This window comes from Gouania willdenowi, chromosome 4 (genome assembly GCF_900634775.1).
Source record: "Gouania willdenowi chromosome 4, fGouWil2.1, whole genome shotgun sequence".
Lineage (NCBI taxonomy): Eukaryota > Metazoa > Chordata > Actinopteri > Blenniiformes > Gobiesocidae > Gouania > Gouania willdenowi.
This window is the reverse complement of record NC_041047.1, coordinates 19,875,174-19,889,120: the sequence shown is the minus strand read 5'-3', so window position 1 is coordinate 19,889,120 and position 13,947 is coordinate 19,875,174. Positions and strand designations below refer to the sequence as shown.

The 13,947-nt window shown below is 38.8% G+C and overlaps 1 protein-coding gene across 1 annotated transcript in view; it reads right to left on the bottom strand.

Moving 5' to 3' along the window:
- agbl4 (AGBL carboxypeptidase 4) overlaps positions 1 to 13,947 on the bottom strand; it is a 336,625-nt gene that overhangs the window by 200,414 nt on the left and 122,264 nt on the right. The window contains exon 4 of the mRNA XM_028443884.1: positions 11,982 to 12,076. Within this exon, the coding sequence (XP_028299685.1) occupies positions 11,982 to 12,076 (95 nt within the window). The remainder of the gene's footprint in view (positions 1 to 11,981; positions 12,077 to 13,947) is intronic.

Sequence of the window (13,947 nt, the reverse complement as noted above, 5' to 3'; positions counted from 1 at the left end):
CGGAAAATGTTAGAGAAAAAAGTTGTCTTCTACTTAGCACTTTTAATCACACAAAGGTTACAAATGGGAAATTCCAAACATAATGCTCCATAAATTGTTGGATAAACTACATCTTAGTAGTGTCGAATCAGACAAAAAAAAACATAATTAGTTTCGATAAACTAATTTATGACAATGCAATGAGCGATGTTTGAGTATGATGTTATATGGTATATTCCGGTCTGTGTGCTCATGTGTCTTCTGACTAAAAGGAGTTATAGATAAATGTTAAAAAGCGGATCAAGCGTAGTTTGTCAATCTATAGCAGCAAGTTCCCTGCTGGACTGCAATCTGCCAGCTGTCTCTCTATGAGACGTCAAATGGAGCCTCGGGCCTCCGAGGCAAAAAAAAAAAACGACGCTGGAGCCCCAGGACATAATGCACCTGCAAGGGGAGATAAAGGCTTCAACTCCCGAGCTCATACTGGCGATTCTTTTGATAAATACGTACATATGCGTGGGCGGTGCAGAGTTGTGCAGCAATCTTTTCTTGCTTGTTTTTTTCCCTCTTCTATTCTCTTCTCTGTGCCTGTCTGTCTCAGTAATCTCCTCCTTGTACTTTCAGCTTTTTGCTTTTTTCATCAGTTCTGTCTGTTCCTGCACACCCCCCTGTCCTGTGTGAGTTTGGATGAGACAGGCAAAGCTTTCTCCTCACTTTTTCCATATTTTTTAGCTGTCAAAAGAAAGATTTCTACTTTAGGGGCTGCCCATGCTTTGTTGTGTTCATAGAAAGTCGAAAAAAAAAAAAAAAAGAGGAGTTTGTGTTAAAAGCATCTTGACTGCTCTGGAAGCCACGAGCCAGAAATGCCCAGACAGTTGGAAATGGCCTTAAGAGTGCTGAGGACGTGATGTCTCTTCAAAGAAGTGGTTAAAGAACACAGTATTAGCTAGAGTGTCTAAACACCTGCTCTGTTTGCGTCACCTCTTTAACAAAGCTTAGTGACACACAAACATAGCCTGAGTTTGACTTCACTAAGAAGAGACGAGATCTAAAATACCAAACAATACATTTAGTACACATCTGGCTGTCCAGAGTCAGAATCTCCTTATTAAATATGTGAAGATTTATGTCGAGGGTTGGGTGTGATGGCTTATGTCATCCTTATGAGGAGATCATTGTTTGAAATGAAGTGATTACACTCCAGAAGGAGCTGGCACTGTGAAAAAAAAATCTTTTTCCTGCTTCACCATCGAATAAAAATCACCAAAGGTTTTTTTTTCCAATTATCTTTCCTGTAGTATTCATAAGAAGACCCAATAAAGACGATCTTTAGTTTTTAAGTTTTGTGTTTCTTGTAGAAGCTATATAAAATAATAGTCAATGATTTTTCTCTATTTTAACAATAGGCTACTGTATATTTGTTTTTTATTGTATTATTACATTCATAGCTGTTGTAGTATTATCAGGATGGCTTGTTAAACATTTCACATGATGTGCAGAGGGGGGAAAACCAAGACAGTGAAGTAATACATTTTATTGTTTAAATTAGCTTTTCGGCGTTGCACTTTATAGACGGTCCCTGCTCACACTGCTCTCGATCAGCTCTTTGACAGCTTTGGGTCTTTTTCAGATCAGCAGACAGACTCTATTGAAGAAAACAGTTGTGTAGTATGTGCTCTGTGTTACAGTGGGTAGATAGAGGTGCAGATCGTGCTTGTAACACTTTTTTATTGCAAGTTATTGAACTGATGAATCCGAATGTGCCCATGTCTTTTTAACTTTACTGACGACATCAGGTGCACTTAGATTGCGCAGCTCACAAAGCTGAAGCCTTTGCTAACCGTCTTTTTACAGTACGCACACTAATGTGTATATTATCTGTATTAGCAAGGCATAATGCTATTTCAGCCTGTGTCAGACCTTGATTGAAAAGATACCTGAGGTGGTGATCTATATGCTCCTGCTCCTCTGACATTGTTACACTGAACGATGTTTCTTGCAATGATTTTTTATACTACACTATTGTTTCATTTATTATCCCGTTATCTCGGGGAAACAAATTAAATGAAGTCGTTATCACGGGAAAACGGAGGAAATAAAACGTATGAAAGCATGGCTCTTTAGGGCTTCCGTAAATATAGGCTCAACAGGAAGAAAGTAAAAGCAGTGGTGACACCACATGGATTTAAAACACAGCAAAAAGAAGAGGACAAGCTTCATCATGCTGCAATCTACAGTTTTGCAGACAACAATGAAACAAACAATAAGGTTGTGCAATTCCATTATTACACTCAACGATTACAATACATGTGTTTTATTTAATAAATAAAACACACTTCAAAAATTTAAGATATCGGGGGGAGGCGCGAGCGAATGATGGAGTAGGTCGCACAACGAAGAGCTCTTCAGGACATTCGATATTTAAGATAAATTCTGGCATAACACGGACTACAACCACCTTAACCCTGAACCCTGTTTGATAATTAACCGCATGGATAAGTACATCATGGCTAGCAGAAGCAGCAAAAGCCGTAATACCAATGCCGTCTCCACCGGGCCTGCAAAGATCAACGTAGCTTCCCCATCCACGAGCTCGAGTGGTTCGGGTGACCGCAGTACGGCGACCCCGACAACGACGAGTTCAACTGAAATTACGGCATTTAAGGAGGAGCTGATGGCATCACTACGGGCTGATTTCGCAATTGTTTTTAAGGACGAAATCCGGTCTGTGCTTGAAAGTGAAATGTCTATAATAAAGCAAGAAATCCAAGCTGCTAAGACAGAGCTTCTTACTTTAAAACTGCGATAAGAAACGAGGTGGCGGCAGTGGAGAACACGATAAAGGAAATGGAGTCAGGACTTACGGGATGCGCCGATGATGTCGCTGAACTACAGCACACCGTACAACAACTTTCGACGCAGGTGGCAGCTTTGGAGGTCAAATGTGAGGACTTGGAAGGAAGGTCCAGGCGCAGTAACGTCAGAATAATAGGTGTTCCCGAAGGCCAGGGGAGCTGTGGTACCACCGCCGTCTCGGAGTTGCTGAAAGAAGCCTTCCAGCTTGAAAAGGCTCCATTACTGGACAGAGCGCATCGAACACTACAGCCTGCTCCAAAGCAAGGAGCCCCGCTTCCAGGACTGCTCTAACATCCTATATTTGGCCAGAGAGAAACGGCGAGTTAAGGTGAAGGATTTATCCATCTCGGTTTACCCGGACTATACGGCAAAAGTCGCTCGTGCACGCGCAGCATACAACGGTATCAGACAGCAGTTGCGCAAGGTCGAGGGCCTCCGCTTCGGCATCCTTCACCCGGCACGGCTTTGGATAACATACAACGGATTGGACAAAGTATTCTCCTCTCCAGAGGATGCTCAGCGGTACATCTCACAGAACATCAGCAAACCAGTAACTGCTGCCCGTTAGAGACTACACGCCATGGAAGGTTATCATTCACTCTAACTACACAGAAACTTAAAGGGTTTCGTTGGGGTGCAAGTGTTGCTGACAGTATGTTAATGTTAATGTAAGCATGTTTATCTTGACCCATCTTTTACGTTACAATTATTATATTATATTATATTATATTATATAGGTTCAAATTGCTGTAATGTTAATTTATTCTTTAAATCTCATCTCTGAGGATTTTATCCTCAATAATTGAAAATTCCATAAAACTGAAGCAGGATTTGTTGAATCCACCCTTACGTTATTGTTTTCTGATGTTTAAATAGATTGTTTATGTTTAATTAACCATCTCACCATCGACTTTCATATTTTATATGGAGGGTGATATGTGCCACACCAGTTGCAAGTTACTGTCAAAATCAGCCTGTTATAGTTTAATATCTTGTAAATTCTAGTTTTCTAATCAAGAGTTTTGAGTTCTAATATAAATGAAAGAGGCTGGAGTTTTATCTCAAAATAATATTTTATAATCTATGTTTATTTTTGAAATCCTACCTCTTCATCTTTCTATGGAGGGTGAAGTGTGCCACATTATTTTAAAGTAGCAGTCAAGATCAGCCTGTTGTACTATGGGTTATAGTTTGTTTTAAGTTTGAGTTAACTGAACTTTATTGTAGAGGGTTATTCTTGGTTTTACAACTATGCCCAAACAATTTTATGCCTTGTTGAGTTTACGTTTTTGGCTCAGTAGCTTCCCTACCACAAGCACACTGTGTGGATTTTGTTTTGGGGGGAAAAATTTCTGCCCATTTTTAAGATGGGTGAGAAGGGGTGGGGGGGTGGGGGGAGGAAGCATACAGTGTTTTTGTACTCACATTTGTTTTGTTTTTTTATGTTTGTCTTTATTGTTCAGTGTTTTATTTTATTACTATTATTTTACTCCGGTTGCGCCAAAACGTATCAATGCAAAGAGAAATTTATGATCTCTCATTGTGGCGCAACCTGTAATGGCTAGAGGAGCAGTGTCATGCCCAGTTTCATTCGCAAGCTGGAATATTAAAGGCATGAACCACCCTGTGAAACGAAATAGAGTCCTTACGCATCTACATAGGTTAAAAGTTGACATAGCTTTCCTCGCCTCCACACTAGATGGGTTGGTGAAGTTTACCATTCAAAGTTTCAGTCTAAGTGCAGAGGAGCAGTACTCATTATTGGGAAACAAGTACCCTTCATTTCTTCTCAGGTCGATGCAGACCCTTTGGGCCGATACGTCATTGTTACGGGCCCCTAATTGGGACGACACCGGATTTTTCACAAACTTATTCTCCCGACTCCCTGACTTAAATAAACATCATCTGATATTGGGTGGAGATATGAATTGTGTTTTGACCCCTAGTTTAGACCGTAGTTCTATTAAAGCCATCCCAAGCTCCAAAGCAGCCTCTTCAATTCGACAGTTTCTTAATACCTATGGTATTGTTGATGTCTGGCGCACTCTTAATACAACTGCTCGTAAATTTTTTTTTTTTTCGCCTGTTCACAAATCATTCTCGAGAATTGACTACATGGACAAGAGTTTTCTTCCATTGGTTCAGGAATGCGATTACCAAGCAATTGTTATTTCTGACCATGCTCCACACACCCTAAAGCTTAATTTACCCGTTACACAGCCGGTTCATAGGCCCTGGCGGCTCAACTCTTGGTTACTTTCTGAAAAAACATTTTCAGATTTTATCTAAACAATCAAACACCAGGAATGTCATCATCAACAGTGTGGGAAGCACTGAAGGCATACTTAAGAGGCCAGATCATCTCTTACAATGCACAGTTGCTTAAAACTAGAAATAGGCGCATTAATGAATTAACTAAAAATATTTCTAACCTTGATCTGCAATTGGCAACATCCTCGTCAGCTGACGGCATTAAAGAACGCCTCCTTCTCCAGAAAGAATTTGATTTATTAACTACCCAAAAAGCTGAAAACCTCTTAATGAGATCCAAACACACAAACTATGAACACGGTGAAAAAACGGGAAGGCTACTGTCATACCAGCTTCGCCAGAAATCGGCAAGTCAGACAATACAAGAGATTAAGGATGAGTCGGGGGATTTGTGTGGATCACTCTGCGATCAACTCCTGTTTTAGGAGGCTTTATAGTGACCTGTATACATCTGAATCACTAAAAGATGACCATTTAATTAAGTCATTTCTTCAAAAAGTTGAGATCCCGCGCATTGACCCGGAAAAGAAAGCTAAACTGGAATCTCCATTTTCTATTAGAGAAATTGAGCTGGCCATTAAATACATGCAAAGTGGGAAATCCCCTGGGCCTGATGGGTTTCCGACAGAATTTTATAAAATGTTTACTGAAAAATTGGCCCTTATTTTAAACAAGGTATTCAGCGAATCACTTTCAGCTGGCTCACTTCCTGATACACTACGACAGGCCACCATATCACTTCTCTTTAAAAAAGGGAAAAATAGACAGGATTGTGGATCCTATCGCCCTATTTCGCTGCTTAATGTCGATAACAAAATTATCTCAAAATTGATTGCACTCCGCATGGAAACCATAATTTCACCAGACCAAACTGGGTTCATAAAAAATCGACAATTTTCCTCCAATGTTAGGCGTCTATTAAACATAATTTATGGACCATCTCCACCTAACAAATCTGAAGTAGTGATATCATTGGATGCCGAAAAGGCTTTCGACAGGGTGGAATGGGACTATCTATTTTGCACCCTTGATAGATTCGGTTTTGGTCCCAAGTTTTTATCGTGGATAAAAATTTTATATAGCTCTCCGATGGCAGCTGTACGAACTAATAACAATATCTCATCCCCTTTCCCACTAACACGAGGGACGAGACAGGGGTGTCCACTCTCCCCTCTCCTCTTTGCCATTTCAGTTGAACCACTGGCGATAGCCCTGCGCAGCAATGAATACATAACAGGAATTACAAGAACAGGATTGGAACACAAGGTTTCACTTTATGCAGATGATATGTTACTTTTTATATCGAATATTTCTTCATCTCTTCCTGTCGCCCTAAATGTCCTAAAGGAATTTGGTAAAATTTCGGGTTACAAAATAAATGCCTCCAAAAGCGAATTGATGCCCATAAATCAGATGACAAGGGACTCTATCTGTGTGTTCATTGCCATTTAAAGTTTGGAAAAAATGAAATATCTGGGTGTTTGGGTCACACACAAATTTAAAGATCTTTTCAAGGCAAATTTTCCACCATTTTTATCCTCTTTGAAGCAGGATCTCAAGCGCTGGGATTTGTTACCCTTATCTTTGGCAGGTAGAATTAACACCATAAAGATGAATCTATTACCCAAGCTTCTTTATCTGTTCCAGTGTGTACCAGTTTATTTAACCAAAACCTTTTTTATCCCCCTTAACAAAAAGCTCACCTCTTTCATTTGGAATAAAAAGAAACCACGTATAAGCAATGCTATATTACAAAGACCTAAACAGCATGGAGGACTCGGTTTACCAAATTTTCAGTTTTATTATTGGTCTGCGAATATTAAAATGATGTCCTGTTGGATGGCAAATGACAAAACGATGGCTGTACCTGCCTGGCTAACTCTAGAGAAAGACTCCTGTAATAACACCTCACTATCTGCTTTGTTATGTTCTTCTCTACCATATCCAGAGCCTCTAATTAATTATACTTCAAACCCAGTTGTCATTCATTCTTTAAAGATATGGAAACAGTTTAGACGACATTTTGGGATCTGTCAATTATCATTACTTGCTCCTATTGCGAAAAACCTTGCTTTCACCCCACCCTTGACAGATTCTTTGTTTGGTGCCTGGTCGAGACAGGGAATCTGTTCATTTAGAGATATGTTTATGGATGGCCTGTTCTCATCATTTGAACAGATTGTCTTAAAATTTGGAATCCCAAGGTCTCATTTCTTTCGATATTTACAGATCCGAAGTTTTATTTCCTCTAATCTCTCCCTTTAAAGCCCCCAGACACTCTCCTGGACTTGATTTATGATCTCAGATCATCCAAGAGGGGAAAGATAGGTGACATCTACTCGTTACTAATGGGAGAAGGCTCAACCAGTCTAAAGTCTCTTAAAAACATCTGGGAGAAGGACCTCGGTGTGAGCGTTTCAGACATCCTATGGTCAAAGATGATTGATAGAATATACACATCTTCAATATGTATGAAACATACCATCATGCAGTTTAAAATATTTCACCGGCTACACTGGACCAAAGTTAAACTTTCAAGATTTTTAATAAATATACAGTGGTATGAAAAAGTTTGGGCACCCTTGTAAATGTTCATGATTTTCCTTTATAAATAATTGGTTGTTTGGATAACAAATTCCAGTTAAATTTATCATATAGGAGACAAACACAGTGATATTTGAGAAGTGAAATAAAGTTTATATGATTTACAGAAAGTGTGCTAGAATTATTTAAACAGAATTAGGCATGTGCATAAGTTTAGGCACCCTTGCATCTTATTGATTTTAATACTCTTAGCACTAATTATTGGAACTCAAAATTGTTTTGGTAACCTCAGTGATCCTTGATCTTAGGGTCTGGATTCTGGTGGGAGGTATTTTGGACCATTCTTCTCTGCAGATCATCTCTAGTTCAGTCAGGTTTGATGGTTTCCGAGCATGGACCGCCCGTTTTAAAGCACACCATACATTTTCAATAATATTCAGGTCTGGGGACTGAGACGGCCATTCCAGGATGTTGTACTTGTTCCTCTGCATGAATGCCTTAGTAGATTTTGAGCAGTGTTTAGGATCATTGTCTTGTTGAAAGATCCAGCCCCGGCGCAACTTCAACTTTGTCACTGATTCCTGGACATTGTTCTCCAGAATCTGCTGATATTGAGAGGAATCCATGCGCCCCTCAACTTTAACAAGATTCCCAGTGCCTGCACTGGACACACAGCCCCACAGCATGATGGAACCACCACCAAACTTTACTGTAGGTAGCAAGTGCTTTTCTTGGAATGCTGTGTTCTTTTTCCGCCATGCATAACGCCCCTGGTTATGCCCAAATAACTCTATTTTAGTTTCATCAGTCCACAGCACCTTGTTCCAAAATGAAGCTGGCTTGTCCAAATGTGCTTTAGCATACCTCAAGCGACCCCGTTTGTGGCGTGTGCAGAGAAAAGGCTTTTTCCGCATTACTCTTCCATACAGCATCTCCTTGTGTAAAGTGCGCTGAATAGTGGAACGATGCACAGTGACACCATCTGCAGCAAGCTGATGTTGTAGGTCTTTGGAGCTGGTCTGCGGGTTGACTGTGACTGTTCTCACCATCCTGCGCCGCTGCCTTTCGGAGATCTTTCTTGGTCTTCCACTTCGGGCCTTAACTAGAACTGTGCCTGTGGTCTTCCAATTCCTCACAATGTTCCTCACAGTTGAAACTGAAAGCTTAAATCGCTGGGATAGCTTTTTGTATCCCTCCCCTAAACCATGATGTTGAATTATCTTTGTTTTCAGGTCATTTGAGAGGTGTTTTGAGGCTCCCATGTTGCCACTAATCAGAGAAGATGCAAAGAGGAAACACCTAGAATTTTCCTACTTAAATACCCTGACTCATGATTGGATTCACCTGTGTATGGAGATCAAGGATCACTGAGGTTACCAAAACAATTTTGAGTTCCAATAATTAGTGCTAAGAGTATTAAAATCAATAAGATGCAAGGGTGCCTAAACTTATGCACATGCCTAATTCTGTTTAAATAATTCTAGCACACTTTCTGTAAATCGAATAAACTTTATTTCACTTCTCAAATATCACTGTGTTTGTCTCCTATATGATAAATTTAACTGGAATTTGTTATCCAAACAACCAATTATTTATTAAGGAAAATCATGAACATTTACAAGGGTGCCCAAACTTTTGCATACCACTGTAAATCCCATATGTGATCGTTGCAAGCAATTCCCAGCCACTTTAATTCATATGCTTTGGGAATGCCCTGGGTTATCTAATTACTGGAAGTTCATATTTGATACACTTTCCAAAATTATAGGCAAGGACTTAAGACAATCTGCCTTCCTGGCTGTATTTGGTGTGGAGACGACAAACCTGGGCTTGGAACACCACACACAAAGCTGTCTGTCTTTTGCCACTCTTATAGCCAGAAGACAGATTTTGATTAGATGGAAAGAATGTAACCCTCCAACATTTACACAGTGGATTAAAGACATGCTGTCCTTTGTTAAACTAGAAAAGATAAGGTATACAGTCAGAGGGTCAGGTGACAAATTTTTACTGTCATGGCAGCCCTTTCTAAGTCATGTTGAAAGTCTAAGCTCTGATAATTTTATGTGACTGAACCTTAAGTTCTTTCTCTGTAACAGATATTACAAACCCAAACATTAGAAACTTTCTTTGGTCTTTAGGTGCCCCTTTGGTTCACATGTCACTGCTCCTCGCAGCTATGCTTTCCAAAGTCAGTTTGTGACCAAGATGACGTAATGTATAATTTATTGTAACTCACTGGACTGTATTTTGTTTACTCGTCTTTATTTTATGTGTGTATGCATATGTATACATATATTCTTCTTTGTTATTGTTATCATTGTTAGGTATTATCATTATCTTGTTTAATTACTGTATGTTTTTCATTATTATTTTTATTATTATTTTGTAATCTTTTGACTATTGTGGCTTCCTCAATGTTTCTGTGGGAGGGTGGAGGGGGCGGGGTTCCTTGTTTTATTTCAATAATGAGAATGGCTTATTCTGATGACTGTATTGTAAAAATCATAAATAAACCTTGTTAAAAAAAAAAAAAATGAAGATATCTACAAAGAATAACACACGAGAAAAAAACAACTATTATTAGTACTAATAATAGTAGTTAGTACTAACTACTATTATTAGTACTAATAATAGGAGTTAGTACTAACTTCGAGTTGTTTAATACACTTTTATGGTTAAAGGATATATTTTACATTGTTTTGTAGAGAAAAAAAAACTAAACTTGTAGGTTGACAAATAATCGTGTTTTCAATTATGACTAAAACAATCATGATTTTTATTTTCTTGATAATCGAGTAGCCTTATGACAACAGGTAAATATTTTCAGCCTGTGCTATTGTGCTTATTGCTCCCATTAGCTGCCAATAGCATGCTAACAGGAGGGTTGTTGTGGTGCTATGCAGGCAGACGCACTTGGCTCAGGGTGGCAGATGCCTGCTGTTTGTGTGGATGCCCTCCATCAACTGAGGACAGATGTCAGGGCTCCTTTTGGACATCAACACTTCATCATGCCTGCCTGCTCCTCACCCTACTGGATACAACAGTCTGTTTGTCAGGCGCCACACCCAACTGTACTGCAACATTTCCTTTCTCTGCCACACAGATGAATCCCCCCCCCCCCACACACACACACATACACTCACACACCTGCATACATCAGTCAAGCATTATTACATCAGACAGCCATCACACTGGCAACCAATGAATCACATGCTAATGCAGCCTGATGCATCCACAGCGGAAATGTAGAGAATCACTCTTTATCGTATGTGTGTGTGTGTGTGTGTGAGAGTAAGTGAGTGAGTGAGTGAGTGAAAGAGAGAGAGAGAGAGAGGAAACACGATTTAAAAAGAGTAAGTTAGTATAGACAGAGGTAAGTAACAGAAGTGCTCACGTTACTGTAATTTGAGTTGCTTTTAAGGGTACTACTTTTTGAGTATATTTCTAAATCAGTAATTGTACTTAAATGTACTTAAGTATGTTTTAAAAGAAGTAAAGTAATTCATTACATTTCTACACCCAACCATTACTGAGTACACTGTATTTTAGTTTTAAAATGATCAAAAGACATTGTGAAAATACAAACAGTGACCAACCTCATTAAATGTAAAACATTTTTACAGTTTATAAATGTAGCTATAATTAAAGCCTGATAAGATTTTTTTTTTTTTTTTTTTTTAATATTAAATATAATTAATTTGTGTTATTTTATCGTTTTTTAAAAAGAACTACATTTTTACAAACCTTTTATTTTATACAGATGCCTTTGTGGAAAGTAAATTAAGTTCCAATTGTGCAAAATTTGATCTCTTTCTTTTTAAGTTTATACAAGAGATGTTTACTGTATGCAAGAGAACCTTGGCAAGATTTATTACCAAAAATAAACATGGGTGGGGGAAAGTAACTAGTAACTTTCACTTTGAGTACTACTTAATTGAGCTACTTTTTACTTGTACTTGAGTATTTTATGTATGACTTACTTGTACTTGAGTACAATTTTAATCAAGTAACAGCACTTTTACTTCAGTAGGATATATCAGTACTCTTTACACCTCTGGGTATAGAAATATGTAAACCACTGGAAAACGAGGGAATATTTTTTTCAACTTATTCATTTCTTCCAAAAATAGTTAAAAGCATAAAAAAAAACTAACCATTAGAAGAGAAAAGATGTAATTTTTAACATTACTTACTCTTTTTAAATTACAAGCAGCCTGTTTATATGACAATAAAGGCTAATTGTTATTATTATTATTATTATTTTTGGGGACCTTACCAATTATAGGAAATGCTATAACAATAATTGTTTCAAGTTTTCAAACACTTACCATTTAGGTCGACTGGTAGACTTGACTACAGGTGACATGCCGTCTCTGTAGAGACTCTTGGTCTTAGAGAAATTGACCACATTGAAAATCACCCTCTGAAAACACACGTAGAAAAGAAGAAATCATCAAAATAATAGTGTCAACATATGCAGTGTTACATACTGTATATGTAAGGTTTTGAGTCGCGTCTTTTCAGATTTAATGGTAATTCACAAAAAGTTTATTCTCCCCTCCATGTCCACTTATAGTGTCATAGGTTAACACTACATGTAGTGTAATATTTTTGTGACTGTAATAAAAAACCTTTGAAAAATAGGGGGGCCAATGCTCCCCCTGCCCCCGCAAACTCTGCGTTTGGGCGCTGGTACTGTAAATACAATTTGCGGCGGGTCTTGCTTCAACACCAAATCCAATCAAATGCAGTAAAGTGAAGGAGATGTGTGCACAAAATTGGAAGCGGTCATTTTTCAAAAAATAATTATTCAAACATAGTTTAAAATAAAATAAAAAAAAAATAATAATTTTAAACTCGACAGAAAATAAATAAATAATTGTAGCTCGGTATCAAATGGTCTGTGGCCCAGTGGTTGGGCACCACTGCCTTAGAAAAATGGCTGGATATGTGACTCAAATAATGACTTTTTACTATGAAAGTATGCAGTAAATATATTTGATTGTTCAAAACAGCAAAACTTAAAAGTGGACAGGAAGAATTTGCATAAACACCATGAAAGTAGGAACCCATCCTGCCTCGCCCTATCAGTGATTCTCTCTGGTGGTGGGGGTGCAGCATATTTTCTTTACACAATCAATATAAATTGAGTAATGTTTAAACGCCACCTGAGCCTTTTGGCTCACCGTGTCCATTCCTCCATGAACACATGATACCTACCCATCTTGTGATGGCTACATCCGGTACAATGTCACAAAGCTCAAACCATCCCAAACTGCTTCTTTAAACATGACAATAACTGCCACAGCAGAGGACTGCTATGGATATGAGAAGAAGAATAAGAGAACGGCACCTTTTTAATCCCTCCCACCTCCCGGATGATAAGGATGTGTGAAAAGCAAAGAGAAAAATTAGACAATATTCTCTTTTTTTAAGTTAAACGAATGGCAACAGTAATACTGCAGGGAGGTAAATGAATCCTATTGATGGGGCATATCAAATTACCAACTAAGTCCAGGTGGTGGAAGTTAACTGGGTGCAGCTGAAATCCTATTACAGACTCCCCACCCTATTCTCTCTCCCTTTCCCTCCCCTCTACCTCCTCCTCCCCTATTTCTCCCCTTTTCTCCTGCCTAGCATCAGAGGAAAGGGGTTTGTGGATTGTGGCAGGCTGATTCAGACTTAGGTAAAATGACATCTAACTGATGTTGAGACTGGCAGCAGGCTCCTGTAGCAGGGAGATAAGACCATTGCTGCTGGCATTTCAATTACACTTTACTGCCCTGCACATCTGTTGCAAGAGCTACTTTTCAGCCTTTCCCCCTCAGGCAAACACAGCCTCACTCTGACTCCACTGGCTTTCTTTGACTGCACTGCCTTTTTCCTCATTTTCGATACACGGCAAATTCATATTGTCTTCCTTCTTAAATTCCCTGCGCAGGCTGTTTGTAATCGGTTTGGTCGGGGCGTTTAACCCAGTAGGTGTAAAGGCCGGACAGAGGCTTGCAGAGTGGTCTCAGGGAGGACATAAAACATCAAATCGAGGTAGGAGAGAAAAAAAAAGCAAACAGACAAAATATAAAAGAAAATACCAAGCAGATAATTGCACAACAGGAAGAAAGTTACTGTTAGGAGGAATTAAAGACAAGCTGAGCGCTCCTGTTGGTGTGGATTCATGCCGGACACACACAGATGGACTGCATGGATGAAGTCTCTGTCTCTTCTGTGTTTTGTCCTTTATATACAATTAAATATAATATCACACAATATTTAAACAACAATATCTGACGTTTC